At 41.6% G+C, this 18,327-nt stretch overlaps 1 protein-coding gene across 1 annotated transcript in view; it reads right to left on the minus strand.

Annotated features, from left to right (window-relative positions):
- apba1a (amyloid beta (A4) precursor protein-binding, family A, member 1a) overlaps window positions 1–18,327 on the minus strand; it is a gene marked incomplete at both ends in the record, with an annotated part of 313,633 nt that overhangs the window by 120,322 nt on the left and 174,984 nt on the right. Inside the window, one exon of the mRNA XM_080040598.1 lies at window positions 16,887–17,066. Within this exon, the coding sequence (XP_079896724.1) occupies window positions 16,887–17,066 (180 nt within the window). The remainder of the gene's footprint in view (window positions 1–16,886; window positions 17,067–18,327) is intronic.

Consider the following 18,327-nt stretch of genomic DNA (forward strand, 5'->3'; position numbering starts at 1 on the left):
ATGGCCCTCCCTAATTTCCAATACTATTACTGGGCTGCTAATATCCGTTCTTTAGTGTATTGGGTGCATTTTCACCTTGACAACTCAGCCCCAGTATGGGTAACAATGGAGTCCAGCGCTGTTAGCCCATTGTCTCTATCTGCCCTCTTAAGCGCCGCACTTCCACTCTCTTCGGCTATTCCCAATAGTAATCCCGTGATTAAGCACTCCCTTCGAATCTGGACCCAATTTAGGAAGAATTTTTGAATGCAGAATTTTTCACTTTTCAGCCCAATTGCAGCTAATCATTTATTTATTCCCTCGACGGTGGATGGTGCATTCAAGATCTGGCATAAAAAAGGCTTAAAATGCATCGGTGATTTATTTATTAATAATCTATTTGCTAGTTTTTCCCAATTGACAAAACATTTTGGTATTGAAAAGACACATTTTTTCCGATTTCTGCAAATCAGGCATTTTACGCAGAAGTTAATTCCCCAATTCCCTTATAAACCGCCAGCCAATCATGTCGATTTGTTTCTTTCTGTAAACCCCACATTAAAAGGCTCAATTTCTGTGTTTTTCAACCTTATTTCAAAGTAGCATAGCCCCTCTTTAGCAGCTATAAGAACCCTGTGGGAGCAGGACCTAGGCTCTGCCTTCACAGATCACATGTGGGATACAGTCCTGGATCGGATACACTCTACCTCCATGTGCGCCCGACACGCTCTTGTGCAATGTAAAGTAGTACATCGTATCCACATATCTAAAACTAAATTAGCTTGTATGTTCCCAGATGTAGACCCGACCTGTGACAGCTGTAGGAGCGCACCGGCATCACTCTTTCACATGTACTGGTTGTGTCCCACCTTGACTGAGTTCTGGACATCAGTTTTTCAAACAATTTCTGAAGTACTTCAGCATCAAATTAAGCCGAACCCTTTCACTGCAATTTTTGGCATTGCACCAAATTCAGGCTTACCTAAAGTGAAGCTGAGAGTACTGGCCTTCACCTCACTACTTGCTCGCAGGGCTATCCTACTCAAGTGGAAAGATCCTGCTCCTCCTTCCCACTCACATCGGATTCGAGACATTATGGCATGTATGAATTTAGAGAAAATACGTTACACAACCCAGGGATCCGAGAATAAATTTGACCGAATTTGGCGCCCCTTGCTAAATTATTAAAAAAAAAACAATAATAACTATACAAGAGTAGCTACCCCCCCGCCCCCTTTTTTATTTGATTTAATTTTATTTCTTTATGTGTTTTTTTTTTGTTTTTTTTTTCATATTGATTGTTTATTTTTGTTTCTTGTAGTGTATATTTCGTGTTGTTGGGTGTGAGGGTGGGATGTGGGTGGGGTATGTTCGGGGAAAAAATTTGTACTAATCGTGCTACAATTTCTTTGTTACGAACATTTAATAAAAAAACCTTTGAAAAAAACATTTAAAAAAATAAAATAAAAAATAAATGTACGTGTGTGGTTGTTACGTGACAAAATGTGGAACATTTCAAGATGTATGAATACTTTTGCAAGCCACTGTATTTGCACCCCTTTTTGGTAGTATGAGATGCAGGCTTTCTTCACCTATCGAAAACTCAAGATCTACATGTGTGTGTGTGTGTGTGTGTGGGGGGGGGGAGGAGGGGGGGGGGGGGGGGCATATGAATTATGTAAACGTACATTAAATTGGGTGTCTGTGGCGAAGAGGGGTGGGGCCGTTGTCCACTAGATCGCAGGGTTGAGGGTTTGATCCCTGCCCACCCGCCGCATAAGACAAATTGCTCATGATAGTTAGCAATGGGTTCGTCACTGCCGCACGTACAGGCAGTATTATAACAGCTGACGGGAGGGGGAAAAAAAACGGCTGGCGAACCAGAGTAAACACAGAGGGCCTTTAGGGTAGTCGAGAAAACCTTTTTGTTTTGCTTTATGCTGCTCGCACCTTTTTATCTTCTTTTATTAGCCCACACCTATAGGCCTACACATTAATTCTCACACATTTTATGTTCTAGCCCAAGTGATGTGCAATAAATTACTAACAGACTATATTTCTGGTGCCGACTAGTAGCCTACGTTCAAACGTTTAACCGACTGTGCATCCCTAATAAATTGACATCAGGATCGCCATCTATGAGCATGCTAGTGCGCATGTCAGCTCATTAGCATCTGAATTTTAGGCCCTGTTTCCACCTGGGATTATGATGTGATTTTGGTAATCCGATCAAAGCTGGCCAGCTCTCGGTCCGTGTGTTCACTCCTGTCTGTCCACATGTGACTTCTTTGTCCAGCTGTGATCGGATTGCATTTACCCTATAAATCAATCATTTCCGCTTGCATTGCTGTTTTTAACCGGTGGGGTTCAAACAAGTTAACATTCAGGGCTGTACAGTGCCACAGTTTTAATCGCATTTGCTTTTAAAATGCATTACGTGCGAAGATAATCACAAGTCTAGGTTGACGAGATAGGCTACTGACTCATTTAGACAAGGAGGAGCGATGCACACCACTGCTAGAGAGCTCTACATTAACACTTGCCAAATGCAGGTAAATATCATAGATAGTATATAAAAGTAAAAACTGTTAGGCGAGTAAGTTATTACGCCACTTTGGCTGGTGAAAGATGTGTGCTCGCCGGGCGTCTTTTCTAACGTCTGCCTCTGATACACTCTTGTCACCACCACCAGTAGCCTACACGGCTTTCTATATGTAGTTAAGTTACTGCATGTGCGATCAGAATATTTCCTGTGCGCCTTCACAATAAAAGCCTGTTACTAGCCAAACGCGAGTTGACTTTTATTTTTAAGCAGATAAGAACAGGAAGCCGCTGCCTTGCAGCGAACCAGTCAATAGCAGCGATTTCGGTGTTTTCAGATTTACGCAGTGAAATGAAAACAGAGCACAGAAAGCTTGTCATTTGCAATACTGGTGGATGCAACTAACGTTCATGAGGCTTCTATAAAAGCTGCATGAAACGCCAGTGATGCATTTTCAACGTATTTCCGCTCAGGCAGGGGGCGGCAGTTGAGTAGGAGGTCCCTAATGTGGACAAAAGTCACATTGCTGTTTCCACTACCATTTGAATGCAGACTCATCGGACACAAGCGACGTAAACCACCTCCGAATGTGGTTTTTGTGATCCGATCTCAATGCGTCTTGAGAGTGTTTTCACTTGTAGTTAGAGCTGTATTCATGTGATTAGGTCACAAAAACCACATGCTAAAGACAAGTGGAAACGGGGTCTTGGTCTGAGTATACCTCTTCCAAGTGTGCCATGGCCGAGGAAGTGTACCGTGCTTGAGTACCGAGAGCCTACCACTGGCCAAACGTACTAGACTTTAGGCCACAAACGTACTTGTGCACGTTTAAGATGGCCTAGTGTGAGTGCGCCCATAGAGACTAGTTTTTTGGTATCAGGTTTAGTTATCAGTAAGGACTGGTGTTCAACAGGGGGATTACAAGTTGCAAAATGTTACCTTTGCCAGTGTTGGGCAGTAACGCGTTACCAGTTACTGTAATATATTACTTTTTCCAGTAAATAGTAACGAGTCATGCTCGGGCCAGACCGGACACCGGCTGCACAGAGCAGCCGCTGATAATTACCTGCTGGAAATATGCCCATTACTTTGAATTTTTGCACGTTAACGCTGCGAGAATGCTACTGTGGCGTTGCAAACACATCAGAGGGAAACACACCTACATCAGTGGCGGTGCGGTGATGAAAAGATAATTTTATGGACTTTCTAACAAGGTGACAACCAGTCACTATTATGGCACACTTTCCAAAATGATTGTATTGTTGCGTTGGTCTATTTGTTCAAGCTCCGCTACAGTTTCTTTATTAAATAACAAAGTTGTTTTGGACTATAGTTTATACTAGACAATATAGTGCCGGGGCTTCATCTACCTGTTCTCTGTATGCGTATAGATAGCACGCTTTTACACTTAGGGATTATAAATTAAACTGGGGCTCTTTCAGACCTGTTGATACGGTCAATTTGAAATATTTATCATTGAAGGCGGCATTATTAGGCTAATTGCCCTGTCCACATCGTGTCGGGTCGGCGCGCTGTTGGCGTATTTGGAGAGGACTCGTACTACATCATTCTGACCAGCTGTTTGTATTTTACAGTGTTTGTATCATTCCCGTGGTTTGGCTCTATCCAGTGAGCGTCTGTCATAGCATCAACATATTCCTTTTGTGGAGGACTCACTCTGCTGCAGCCCTTGCAACAGCATTGATACTAATCCTGTGAGAATAGATATTTAGCTACGCAAATGACTGTGGTCAAGCCAGCCCTCTCGCACATGTAAGGTCCGTTAAGAATCCGTTCTAAAAATAATATTACAACACTGCCTCTGACATAGTTCCTTATTTGCAGGTATCTGCAAAAACGGGATGGCTGCAATGTGGATCTGTCCCTCAGCTGAGCAAATGAAGAGAATACATTCAGTGTACAAATCCTTAAAGCGGCTGCGAGTAACTTTTAAGTTACGACAAAGTTACTCGTAGTCACTTTAATAGGTTAAAAAGAAAAAGTAAACAAGGTCTCGTGTTATAGTCAAGGGCTTTCCAATGACTTATGCCCTGCGTTCCAATACCCGTTCAACATGCCCTCGTTCACTTTCCCTAGGCACTTGCCCTCGGGGGAATCCCCGCCGCCATTTTAAGTGTCGTTCCAATTGTCTGGAAACTGAAGTGAACTTCGTGATATAGACCCTCGGAGGGCTGAGTGATCAAGTGAACATCCATGGTCACTCCGAGGTGGATATCACCCACAGTGCATTGCAGTTCGTCTTCTTCTCCTTTTATTTTCCGGTAGACTGTATGCTTTTAGGGACATCGCGGCCACCCGCAGGACAAATATATATATAAATATATTTCAAAAACGCCTCAATCCTATTTCCATACGAACAATCCAGTGAATGTATTGCAGTTTACACATTGCTGCTATAACATAGATGGCTGCCAATTAGAGGACTATTTAAAACAAATGTTTTTGGTTGAAACTAACATAAATAAGAAAATATGTCGGAGCAAACAATTTACATGTGTAAGTAACAATATCTTGATAATCTGAGTTACCGTGTCGAAATTCAATGTTTGTTATGCTATGGAAATGGCTTTCTGCAACATAGGCTACCTTAGCAGAATGTTATAATTCTGTATTATTTGCATTCAGATTTACCTATGTAACTGACGGTCCATTGCGACTACATGGGCAAGTGGGTTCCATTTAAATCCTCCGCTCCTCCCCCGCCCAGTCTCCCTCCGCTCTCCAAGTTCCCTCCGTGCAACGTATGCTGTTACGTCATACCAAGGGCTGAGGGTAAATGAACGAGGGGAAGTGCAACTACTATTGGAATGCAGCTAAAGTCTCTAGTCGTGACCAGCCTAAAATGGCTGTTTCTGGGTTGGGATGGAGGATGTGGCCGTAGACATCTGAATAACAACGCTCCTGAAACACCTCCCTAGGGAGGCTCATCCTTACCAGATGCACGAACCACCTCCACTGGCTCCTTTGGACGGAAAGGAGTAGCAGCTCTGCCCCGAGTTCCTATCTCTAAGGAAGAAGCCAGCCACCCTTCTGAGAAACCCATTTTGGCCGCTTGTACCCGCGATCTTGTTCTTTCGGTCATTACCCAGCCTTCTTGACCATAAGGTGAGGGTGGGAACGAAGGTCAAAAGCATTACCTTCGAGAGGCTTCCGGTAATGGCGTAGAGCTGAAGGGCAGCACTTCTCCCCGCTCCGTCGCTGAATTTAAGATAAATGCTGCAAAACCGCCCAACTGCTATCCTATAACTACTTAAAGTCAACCTAATGTCACTGTAAATTAAACATGCCCAAAAAAGCGTCAAGAAACAAGCCTAAGAAATCGCTCAACTTTCTGGACTTTCAAGCTAGCGAGGACAGTGTTTCTGAACCAGAGCACAGTGAAGGGGACGCCATGTTGATGGACACGGACAGCGCGCAGGTGAACGATGTAACCAGCGCCGATATTATGCAAGCCATCAAATCCCTCAAACATGACTTTCATACAGAAATAAGCGGTGTGATAATAACGGCTATCAAAGATGTTCAGGCGAACATACGTGAATGCAAAGCGTGCATCACACAGAAGAACGGGTATCCTCGGCTGAGGATTCAATTAGCGGTCTACAAACAAAAGTCAGTGCGCTGGAAGGAAAGGTGAAGTTTTTTGAAATGAAGCCTGATGATCTGGAAAACAGAAGCCGCCGCAATAACATGATAATCGTGGGCCTACCGGAGAAGGAGGAGGGGATGGATTCTTGCACCTTTATGGAAAAATGGTTTACCGAAAATCTGAGCGTGCAGCCGGCGGTGATACTGGAGCGGGCTCACCGCATTACTGGACCGGCGCGCGTCCCTACCTCCTCTCCGTGAACATTCATACTGAAATTTCAAAACTATCGAGACAAGGAGCGCATTTGGAGAGCATCACGAGCAAAAGGCCAGCTGATCTACAAGAACAACAGCATCAGATTTCACCCGGATTTATCGGCTGAAGTATACAAACAACAGCGAGACTTCTATGAAGTGCAGCAGAAGCTGAGGGAGAGGGGAATCGACAATCACAGGATGCTCTTTCCAGCCAAGTTGCTCGTGACCCACGGAGGACGCACACATACTTTCAACATGCCTGCTGCAGTTTACCAGTTCATTGCTGGTTTGGGAGAAAACGCATAATGAAGCTACGGTGAATACCTCTTTTCTAACATGACTTTTCTCTGCTTCGCCCTCCCCGCCCTGCTCTCCCTCGGATGCGGGGGGGGGGGGGGGGGGGGGTAATAACCTGGTTCGCTACTTTATAATGGAGGTAAGCTACTAAGTTTTTGCCTGTTTTATGAGAGGTCTTTTTTATTTTATTTAAATGTCTTACTCCTACTGTGTGCAGTCTGTTTTTGATTTTCATATCGGCTTAAGAGCTTTAAAGGCTATCATTTCTACAATTACAGCTCAGATGATATCTGGGACAGGTCTAATTGCACTGTGAAGTGGCAGAACTGAAAAAATTATTTAGATTGGTAAGCCTGCCTCCTGTGAGTAGTGGGCCCAACAACGAAGGGAAAGAGAGAAGTAACATGTTGAGACTTGGTTCCTGTTTTTTTGGATGATGACTTTATGGATGTAAAGGCAATAGCACTATACTTTTTCCAGTGGCGGATGTAGTGTTCTGCAACATTTATGTTATATTAAAATAGGTTAGTAAGGTTTGAGGTAATACAGAAAAGCAATAACTGCACCACAACACACACAGGTCACACAGTGACCTTACAGACGGCAACAACAACTGTTGCAGACACAGCAGAATATAGGAACACGATTGCGAGACCTGGCTTCTATTAAAAGCACACGATTGCTAATAAGGCTTGATATAAGATCTGTCACACACACACACACACACACTCACACAGTCACCCACAGACACACATACACACACACTCTCACTCACACACACATACACACATGCACACACACACACTCACACAGACTCACTCACACACTCACACAGACACTCACTCACACACACACTTGCACACACGCACACATTCACACAGACACACACACACATGCACACGTACACAGACACACACACACACACAGACAGATAGTGTATTTAACCAACCGCCTTCACTAGATCGTGGCCTTGGCCTTTGCCTACGCCCGAGGAATGAGGACTGCTGAGGGGGGTACTCCTTACCCCCAGAGTTGAGGCTAGATAACTAGGACAGGGTAGGATGAGATCTGAACTATTGTAATGAATAAGTACCTTTGTGTTCATAGTAGAAGTTGTCTACTAAGCTGATATCCTGTTATGTCAACCCTTCAATAAAGTACCCGTTAGACTGAACTCCTACTTCTCCGTGTCTATCTGAAGCCGGTTGAGATGTCTCCTTCTCTCTCAAGTAATATCAAATGTAGGTAAACAATTGGCCCCCTCGGCCACGATGACAACACATTGTTTACACTACACGGATTAAAAACACTTAATTTTTATCTTATTTTAATGTCTGCGAAAAGAGTGGGAGACAAAAACTCAGGACGTTTGTGATGGTTGGAGAGGACACAGATCTACTGCAAGACTGCAATAACAAACTTGCAGTCAAGGCCCAGACTCCTTTCTGGAGGCTCTGGACAATCCTTTACTTCCTTGCAAAAAAAATGTTTTCATCGTCAACTCTAGTGCATTTTATTGTTTTGTTAATGTTACTGCAAGGAAGACCCATATGGTTATGGATGAACAAATTGGAAGTCTGGATGCAGAATGTTATAGTGTTTTTCATGTTCATAGTTAGTGTTTGTGTTAATGTTTTGTTTTACAACATGGGATATGTATAACAATGAGCGTCAAGGTCACATAGAACGGCAATGTGTCATCCCTTTGTGGATAAAAAATGGTTAAACAGTTTGCATACGTAAGCGTTAATGGATGGTGTAAGAGTAATTAGCTATAACGTTAAGGGCTTACATAGCCCCATAAAGAGGAACACAATTCTCAATGAGCTTAAGCATCTTAAATGTACAATAGCCTTCATACAAGAAAGCCACCTATCAGATTCTGAACATATGAAACTTAAGAGGTCATGGGCCAGCCAAGTGTAATTTTCATCTCATGGTTCAGGGAGAAGGCGTGGGGTGGCAATACTGTTGCACAGCTCACTGCAGTTTTGTTTACATTCAGAAATTAAGGATAAAGAGGGGAGATTTATTTTGGTAAGTGGGTCAATTTGTGGTGTGAGTGTCTCAATGCTGAATATCTACGCTCCAAATGAAAGCGATCCTACATTTTTTAAGAAAATCAGTGAAATTATTATAGAAAAAGCTACGGGAGTCCTTGTAATTAGAGCCGATTTTAACTGCATTTTGTCAAATAGGATGGATAAAAATTCACCATCATTTGCCACGCCTTCAGGGGCCAGTAGAATTCTAAAGCAAATGACTGAGGACCTGGGTCTAATTGATGCATGGAGACATATACACCCAAGAGACCGGGATTACACATTCTATTCGAACCCACACTCCTCATATTCCAGGACTGATTATTTCTTTGTTGCTAAAAATGACTCTTACAGAGTCCTGGACTGTAAAATACATAACATAACCTTAAGTGACCATGTTAGTTTGATTTGGGATTTAGGTAGATGTTCTAATCCAAGCCTATGGCGCCTAAATGTCTCACTTCTAAATGACAAAGCGTTTAAAGATCAAATAAAGGCAGAATTGGCTCAATACCTTCACTTTAATGACACTGGTGACCAGTGATCTTGTGGGACGCGGCCAAGGTAGTTTTGAGGGGGAAAATAATCTCATTCGCGTCAGCTAAGAAGAGACTTAGAAAAGCCAGACGTAAAGAACTCGAAGAACAAATTAAACAGTTAGAAAAGAGACATAAAAGTCAACTATCTACAAATTATCTTACTCAGCTTAATGAAGCCAGGAGGGCCTTGGGAGACTTGCTCACAGAAAATACTGAGAGGAATTTAAGATTCTTAAAACAGCGCTATTATGAGCATGGGAGTAGAGATAATAAATTAATAGCATTCCAATTTAAAAAACAGATGAGCCTAACAGTTGTACAGAAAATTTAAAAATATTGACCCAGATAAGCCCTTTCTATATTAACCGGAGGAGATATCGGGAGCTTTTGCTACTTTCTATAAAAAAACTGTACTCAAATACGGACACATGCACAGAATCTGGAAAAATCGATGCCTACTTAGAGGGCATAAACCTACCAAAGCTTTCAGAGGAAGACTCACAAGCTATAGATCGACCCATTACAAGAGAAGAAATTGTGGAGACAATTAAGGGGTTAAAAACCAGCAAAAGCCCGGGTTCAGATGGATACTGTAATGCATTTTTAAAAGCCTTTGTAGACGACATAAGCCCTATTCTAGAAAAAGCTTAAGCTCATGCATTTGAAAAGGGGGAATTCCCACCAAATTGGGAAGAGACAATCATTTGGGTTATTCATAAGGAGGGAAATGACCCTACAGTGTGCAGTTCGTATAGACCCATAGCGCTTCAAAATTCTGACTGTAAAATATTGACCTCCATACTGACAAAGAGACTTAAATCTGTTATTACGACTCTAGTCCACCCTGACCAGACAGGCTTTATTGCTGGCCGTCAGCTGTCTGATAATATTTGTCGGTTATTGAATGTTATGTCTTGTGCCAAATCTAAACCAGTGCCATGTATGGCACTAGCCCTGGACGCCGAAAAGGCATTCGACCGCGTCTCCTGGCCTTTCCTTTTTAAAGTTTTGAGAAAAAACGGTCTAGGTCCTGGCTTTGTTAAATGGGTCCAACTGTTATGCTCGTCTCCAAAAGCATCAGTAAAGGTTAACGGGTGTTTCTCACAAAAAATTCAGTTGGGGAGGGGCTGCAGGCAGGGGGACCCTCTTTCGCCTCTCCTTTTTGCCCTCAGTATAGAACCCCTTGCACAGTTAATACGAGATAGTACAGACATTAGGGGTATTGAGGTGAGCGGAGAGGAACACAGGTTGTTGCGATGTAACAGACGATGTAATTGTGTATATCTCTGACCCCACAAAGTCTGTCCCAAATTTAATTAAATGTACTGAGACCCTTGGGCTCTACTCAGGTTACAAAATAAATGTGACTAAGACAGAAGCACTCCCCATGAACAATTTAGTGTCCCCACAGATGAAATCTGCTTTCTCATCTAGATGGTCTAGAGAGGGGATTAGATATTTGGGAATAAACATACCCCCTGACCTTAGTTTATATCAAAGTAACTATATTACACTAGAAATGCAATTCCTTGAAGAAATTGCGGTGTGAATGCTGACGCTGCTGAAGCAGCTGATGCTTCACTGCTGAATGTTGATGAAGAACGAAGGATGAATATGTCTGAATGATATGGTTGAGAAATAGAATGTTTGAAAAATGTGGAATATTTGGAAGTTTGAATGGACTTTCTAGCTGAAATGAGGAATGAATTATGACCTTGAACTATGACCTCCAAAATGTAATCAGTTCATCTTTGAGTCAGAATCAACATTTGTGCAAAATTTTAAGAAAAAACGTGGAAGCGTTCATGAGATAATGCAGTCACAAAAGGCAACGTCACAGTGACCTTGAAATTTGACCTTAGACCTCTAAACTCTTGTGATGTCATCTCTGAGTCATAATCAACATCTGTGCAAATTTTGAAGAAAATCCGGTGAAGTCTAAAATGTTGTGTTGGAAAGGGGAATCGAACCGCCGACCCTGTGTTCAGCTCAATCAGGATACTACCATGTAATGTGCTGAAGGAGCTGAACATGTAGAATGTTGAAGGAAGTTTATCGGATGAAAAATTACTGAGTTAACGCATTTTGAATTTTCTCCATCCGCTTTGAATAGGGCTGTGGAGTCATTTTTGGAAAATAAAATTTAAAATCCACATACATATTTTTTCTTATTTTCGGGAACCTCTACCGGTTTCCAGAGGAGGTAATTTCAAACTCCTGAAAAAGTTGAACAATTTGAAAGTTATTAGAGGAAAAGCATTCTCAAACTCTCGATTTAGGACAATTTAACTTGTATTCTGGATGTATCATAAGAGATTGGACTCTTCTCCCATTCTGTGACCTACATTATCCTATGATGTTACAGACAGGTGCAGAGGTCTCCATAGTGACTGACAGCTAATCAGTGTCAATTGAACACAGCTGGTCCTGTACATGCACTTACACTCACTTCTACCCATCAAATGATCACACACACAGGCGATTTCAACTGAACGCATAAGCCCAAACTGCTGCTTCTATCTGGCAAACTGTTTGTCTGACAGATAAAATGAACATACCGTGAGAACCAGAAGATTCCGATTAAGATTCAGTCTGAAATTTGGGTCTGTATTGTGAAAAATTTGGTTTGGTCAGCAAGTTGCAAATCCTTACCTATTCATTTGCATAGAGAGATTTTTTTGTTTAATAAACCTTTATTATCTCTGAAGTTATACATTTTATGAAAAAATTGTGAATTATGAAAGTATGGTCCTGTGCAAGACAAACATGAAAAACGTTGAATGGAGTTTCTACGATGAAGTACGAACGAGTAGGAACGATCATAATTTTGCATGAAATATTAAAATTCATAAAAGTTGAATTTCTTTGAAATCTTTCAGTGTGGCAAAAAATTCTGAATCATACAAATGAATGTCCTGAAATAGCTGAACAATTGGAAGGGTATATGAAGTTTGTGGGAATAAGTATGAATGAGTAAATTGATTTGAATATCTTTCATAAAACGTTGAAAAAATATGAAATTATGATTTTCTTTGAAAATGTTGAAATGGTCCCAGGAAGTCCTTGAAGAGCTGAAAATGTTGATATATGGAAGAAGTTTGAAGGTTGAAGTATGTTGAAGATATTGAACTCCGAAGAACGCACGGAATAATAATAATAACTAGAAAATCCCGCGGAGATTTTGAAAGTACGGGCAGCCCTGCGCAGGCCGGCAATCCCCGCGTCAGCGGCGCCCGCCCGTCGGCCGGGCCCGAAAGCTTCTACGAACCTCCGCCGCGGGCTTTCCGAACTCCAGTCTCGAGTTGTGGCCGATCGAAGGTCGCAATCGTGACAAAACGTCAGGAAAATGGCCGCGCTTAGCGAAGACGTTTTCGTTAAGGGCGGCCATGTTTTTTAGTTATCTCGCTAAAGCGTTATACACACGTGTATGTTGGTCCCCTGATGCTGTGTACAGAATTTGGTGATTATAGGTTGGAAATCCACAAAGTAGATTAACTGAATTTCAGGTCATGTCCGGTTGTCCTCCCCCACGGAGAACGAGGAAAGCTTGTTTGATCATTTCACTCGACGAGTGAAGGCAGTGTGGTTAATTCTGCTGTGTGTAAAACCTCACATCTTTCCTTTCCCCCGCGCTCAAGCGTGGTCTTTCCTCCTCTTCCTCTCCTGCACGCATACACACGTTAGATCCCCTTTTTGTATTCTTGATCAGATAGAATTGTGTAAAGATCGGCGGTAGTATCAATTTATAGGGCCGGGTGATTTCGAATCCTCCCGCGTTATTCCAAACCCCCCTTCTTCGTGCCTTTGTTCTGAAGTAAGCGCCATTTAGAGTACTCGTGGTCGTTACTTCCCCTATCGGTTGGAGGTAGAATAGCCTAGCCTACCCCGCCACCATTTTGGGTCTTTCGGCCCATTATCTACACGCCCACTAGTCTCACTGACCGACTCACTAGCTCCCCCGTGCGTTCTGGCTCACCCCTCGAGTCATAAGTCACGTGGGAACTCCCCCCTCCTTTTCCTACTTCTCTTCTATGAAGGTATTATTGTTGCATATGTCTTTAGCACATGTAACTGCAGATTTAGAATGCGTACTCTCAAGTCACAAATGTGTAACAGTAAATTTGAAGTCGTAAATATTTTTTCTACCATTGTGGACACAAAATAGGGGCTACGAGTTCACAAATCGTTGTTACGGGTGCACAAATCCTATCCTGTGCATCACAACTTCAAGGAGTCATGCGCTTGAGACTTTTGCTACAATCAGTGCAGCACAGTTGGTGCAAAACACATTTGCACACCCGTGTTTCATAATGTGAGAACATGCCCAAAATTTGTGCATTCGTAAACCCAAATGTGAACTAACGCATCAGAAGTTGCACATCTGTGAAAAATGTCCTCACAAATAAAATGATATCGAGCAGAGCATTTTAGGGTGTATTCACACATGCCGTGTTTAGTTCGGTTGAAACGAACTCAGGTGCACTTCTGCCTTCGGTGCGCATCTTTCAGGCAGGTGCGAATACAGCAATCGCACTCGGGGGCGGACCAAACAAGCGGACCGAGACCCAGCTGAAGAGGTGGTCTCGATGCGCTTCAAAACGAACTCTGCTGCAGTTCGTTTGTGGTGTGAATTTGGCCGGACTCGATCTGACCCAATTGCAGGAAGCACTGCGCCTTTGATTTCTTTTCTTTTCTTTTTTTTTCTTTAATCGCCATCAACTTCACATTATGGGAAAGTTTTTTTCTTTAATCGCCATCAACTTCACATTATGGGAAAGTGTTGTTGTCGCCGTTGTTAGGAAGATTAGTTGTGGTTTGACCGGGAGCCCCGAGCGAAAATATTACAGTTGATAATGACGCGTACACATGCTGATATGTTCAGCGATCAGATGGAGAGGGGAGCGTCTCCCGCACAGTGCCAACAGGTTCACGCTGCGCTTTGCATGAAGTGTGTGTTTTTATTTTTCTTCCCAACGTGACCGTCAATACTGTCCCTGTGTCAGTTTGGAACTGAACTGCGCCGAACTGACACCCAGCTGATACACTGCTTAATCAGCTGTGTGTCAGCTTGAGCCTATTCTTCTCTCGAGCCCAGCAAAAATACAGTAGGCTATACATTATGTTTCACATCGTAGGCTACAAGCCACATAACGTGGCATTGACATAGGGCTACATATTATAACCATATGAAACAACAATAATTAGATTGTCTTCTTCTTTATTTATAGGCTAGATGTAGGCCTTTTTATTATTTTTAACCCCGTATTATATCAATGACATATTTCGCAGTTTTTACTTCGTTCTTCCTGCTTCTCTCCACCCCAGAATGTCTGTCCAATGAATGAATGACCTCTGATCACGTGTGGTTTTGCTTCGTAATGCTGGTTCACTTGCAAAAGGGGCAATATGAAAGTGGACCACACCAAACAAAAAAAATCTAAACTCTATTTGGTCTGGACCAAAGCAAGTGAACTAACGGACTTTCCATGTGTGAATACACCCTTAATGAGCGAGCACAAATCCATCGATACAACTGCTCGAATCTGTTCCTACAAGTCTAAACTGAGGGTTTTCTCTGCTCGAATCTGCTCCTGCAAGTCTCAGCAGTGGGTTTTTTGCAGGTAGATTTGCACCACGTCCGGGTGGTATAGTTGGTGCAAAAGTATTTCGTACCCGTAGAACAGGGGCCGGTTTCCCAAAGCCTTCGTAGAGCCTTCTTAACGCTACGTCATTCGTAACCCCTACGTAGAGTTCCTACTTAACATTTCGCCTGTTTCCCGAAACGTTCTTTGCTACGAATCTCTTTCGTACGTCCTACGTTGGTAAGGTTGGTCTGGAGCGCCCGCAGAGCCTTCTTAGCTCTACCGTAGGGATGTTTCAGCTCTCATTTGTGTCATTTAACTAATAAATCTGACTGTATTTCATATCAAACGGACACAGCGATGACTGTATTAAATAACAAACTGTTAAAAACGATAACTGTATATAGCGTACATATCACATTTAAAGTAAGCTATATGTTAGCAGAATACCATTCACTCTGATTCACAAAGTGTTCAAACTATAAGTAGCCTACATAGTCATCTAACTGACTTGACAATCAGCATTAACTGATTGGATGCGATGTCCGTCAATATGAAAATAGGCTACTTTATACGTGATACACTACAGCCTACAGTCGGATCGTTTTTATCAGTTTGATATTTAATACAGTCATCGCTGTGTCCCTTTGATATGAAATACAGTCAGATGTATAAGTTTAATGACAAGTGAAGTCCCTGCGATCGCTGTGGCATCGCCAGAGATAGGCTTGGCTACTACAGACCCCCACATTTCCTTCCGTAAGCACCATGCGTAAAACGGACACGAGTGACATCCCTGTTGCGCATGGAACTGCCACAAGTCATTCATGAAGAAAATAATTGCTGGAAACAATCTTAATCTCCTCCGCTGTTTCTATATTTTTCTATAGCCTAGGCTACCTTTTTTAAATCAGTAGGCCTATAGGCTATGGTAATACGTTCGACCAAGGTTAACACTAGAACCATCGCATTGTGTTCCACACACTGCGGAGCTGTCAGCTGAGCCGGCTCAGCTGACAGCTCCGCAGTGTGCGTCGGATTCTCCGCCTCAAAACATGTAAACGTGTGAAAAAATTAATGAATAATCAATTAAAGCTTACCTTAAAATAAGTGTGCCATGTTACTGTTTATTGTATTTAGGATTTTAGCTCATTTGGACGCTGTTTGGGCCGTCTGTTTTTATTGATATAGGCCATTGGCGATATTCTACTTTCAGTTTCCTTACTGACCCACCACGAAACGTGATTATTGTTCTTAAAGATACTTAGATTATAAAGCAAGAGGTGTTAAACAGTCTTATTTCGGCTGTTTGTACATAGATTAGAGAAGTGACACTGGCAGGGAACTTATACTGACCCTAAGCACTGTAAAATTGCAGAAGTGAAACGTGGAAAGAACTTTGGTTGACCTTAAAGCGCACACACACACACTTAGAGATTAGATTGACAAAGGGCCCCCACTTAATGCACCCCGACAACATGCACACATCATCACTGATAAGAAGAGGAAGATGAACCCTGGAAGAGAGAGAGCCGATGTGAATGGCCATATTCAAGTGCTCCCAACTAGGCCACGTATAGTAAAGTACGCCCCGCCTGCATCATGTTTTGACTTTTGACCTATGGGACCTCACAAGAGGAATCCCTATATATACTATGCGCAATATTGTCTAAGCGCCTTCTCTTTGAGAACTTAACTCTAGGTTGACTTCTCATGTTAAGGACCGTGCACGTTTGACTGTACGGAGCCATCTATTCTGCTTTTTGGTGAAATAAAGATCACTTTATTAACTTTACCTCCTGACTGGAAACTCTGTCCTTCATGCCATCCTGGTTGAATTAATTTCACAACAACTTTATAAAAAGAAAAAAAGTTACCTTTTTTTAACCTTTGAAAGTTCTGTACACAACACTATATTAATTAGTATCAGTAGTAGAACAAGTGGCGACAGAAAAGATCAAATAGCTTTCAATTAAACAAAAAAATAACTGTTCAGGAACCAGCACAATTTTTTTGAAAGATATACAGCACTACCTACATCTTTGCAGTTCTCAGACTTTGAGAAGTAGATGAGGTCATCGTTATACATGTCCTGAGTGTTGAGCAGGTCACTGTACTCCTTCTGGCTCAGGTCCTCAGGATTAATGCCATTGGCCTTTAAAAATTCCTGGTAAGCCACACTAAAGGACTGCCCGATGGACTGAGCAATCAACTGGGCCTACAGGATAGAATGGGTGGTGGTGGTGGGTGGGAGTGGAAAAAAGGCATTTTAAAATAATTGTAGTAAATATCTTTTTTATCTTGAGTACAGCTGAATTTCTTTTTAACCATAACTCAGCTCTTAAAATTAAGACTACAAAAATAGCATGTTCACCGTTCATGCAAAAACATCGGTAACACTTTACAATAAGGGTACATTAATTAATGGTTAGTTAATCCTTAATAAGAGTTAACTAACCATTAGTTAACTGTTAACTAATATGTCTAGTAAGCATTTACTAATGGTGTTCATGTTAACTAAGGTATTAATTACTACATTATTTAATGTTTATAAATATCCTAGATTAACCTTAGTTAATACATTAATTAAGCATGAACCAACAATTGATTAATATAATAAGAAGCATTATTTAACTGCTAACAAATGTCATTTTTGTAACATTACTTAAGCATAATTAACCATTTATTAATGCACTTTGTGACCCTCATTGTAAAGTGGGAACCATTTCTCATGAATTAACACTTAATAAAGGCATACTAGTGCTGATTAAGCATCACTTGAGCATAATTAACCATTTCTTAAATAGTGCTGAATAAGGATTACCTAAGTACAATCCATCAATCAACAATGCTCTTTGTGACCTGTGTAAATTCTCTATAATAACAATATTAAACATACTCAAATATTTCCAACTGGAAATCAATTCATGACAACAATCTGTTATCAACACAATTCAGTCACAATTTTAAAAGGAAGAAAATGTTATTTTATTTAGAATCTTTAGTTTTATTTGGAAACACGGCTCTCACATTTGACATGAATACCGTCAAAGAACTCCAAAATAGTTTCTTCAACTAATTATATCCAGTTTAATGATTTTCTCTGAAAGGAACAAACAGGAGGAAATGGATTACTAACAGCAACGGTGAAGCACACTGACTCAGCAGTTAGGTTTAACAGTTAAATGTAAAATATATGTATTTTCTACTCTCTCTTCCTTGAAGTGTATATCATTGTTGCAACATAAACAAAAAAAATACACAAAGAGAACATAACAGTTCCATTTTTAATTATGGACTAAAGATAAAACAAAATAATGATCACTCTCTTGTGACTAAACACTAGTTTAACCTTAGCCTGGTGCTACCAGACCATCGTACTTCATTTCATTTGTACAGAAGGTCTGGAAGTGCTGTAATTGGCAAACGTTCACTCACTTGGAGGCGGGTGTCTGTTGAAGTTTAAAACTATTGGATCT

The sequence above is a fragment of the Ammodytes marinus genome (assembly GCF_949987685.1).
Source record: "Ammodytes marinus genome assembly, chromosome: 2".
In the NCBI taxonomy this organism is placed as follows: Eukaryota; Metazoa; Chordata; class Actinopteri; order Uranoscopiformes; family Ammodytidae; genus Ammodytes; species Ammodytes marinus.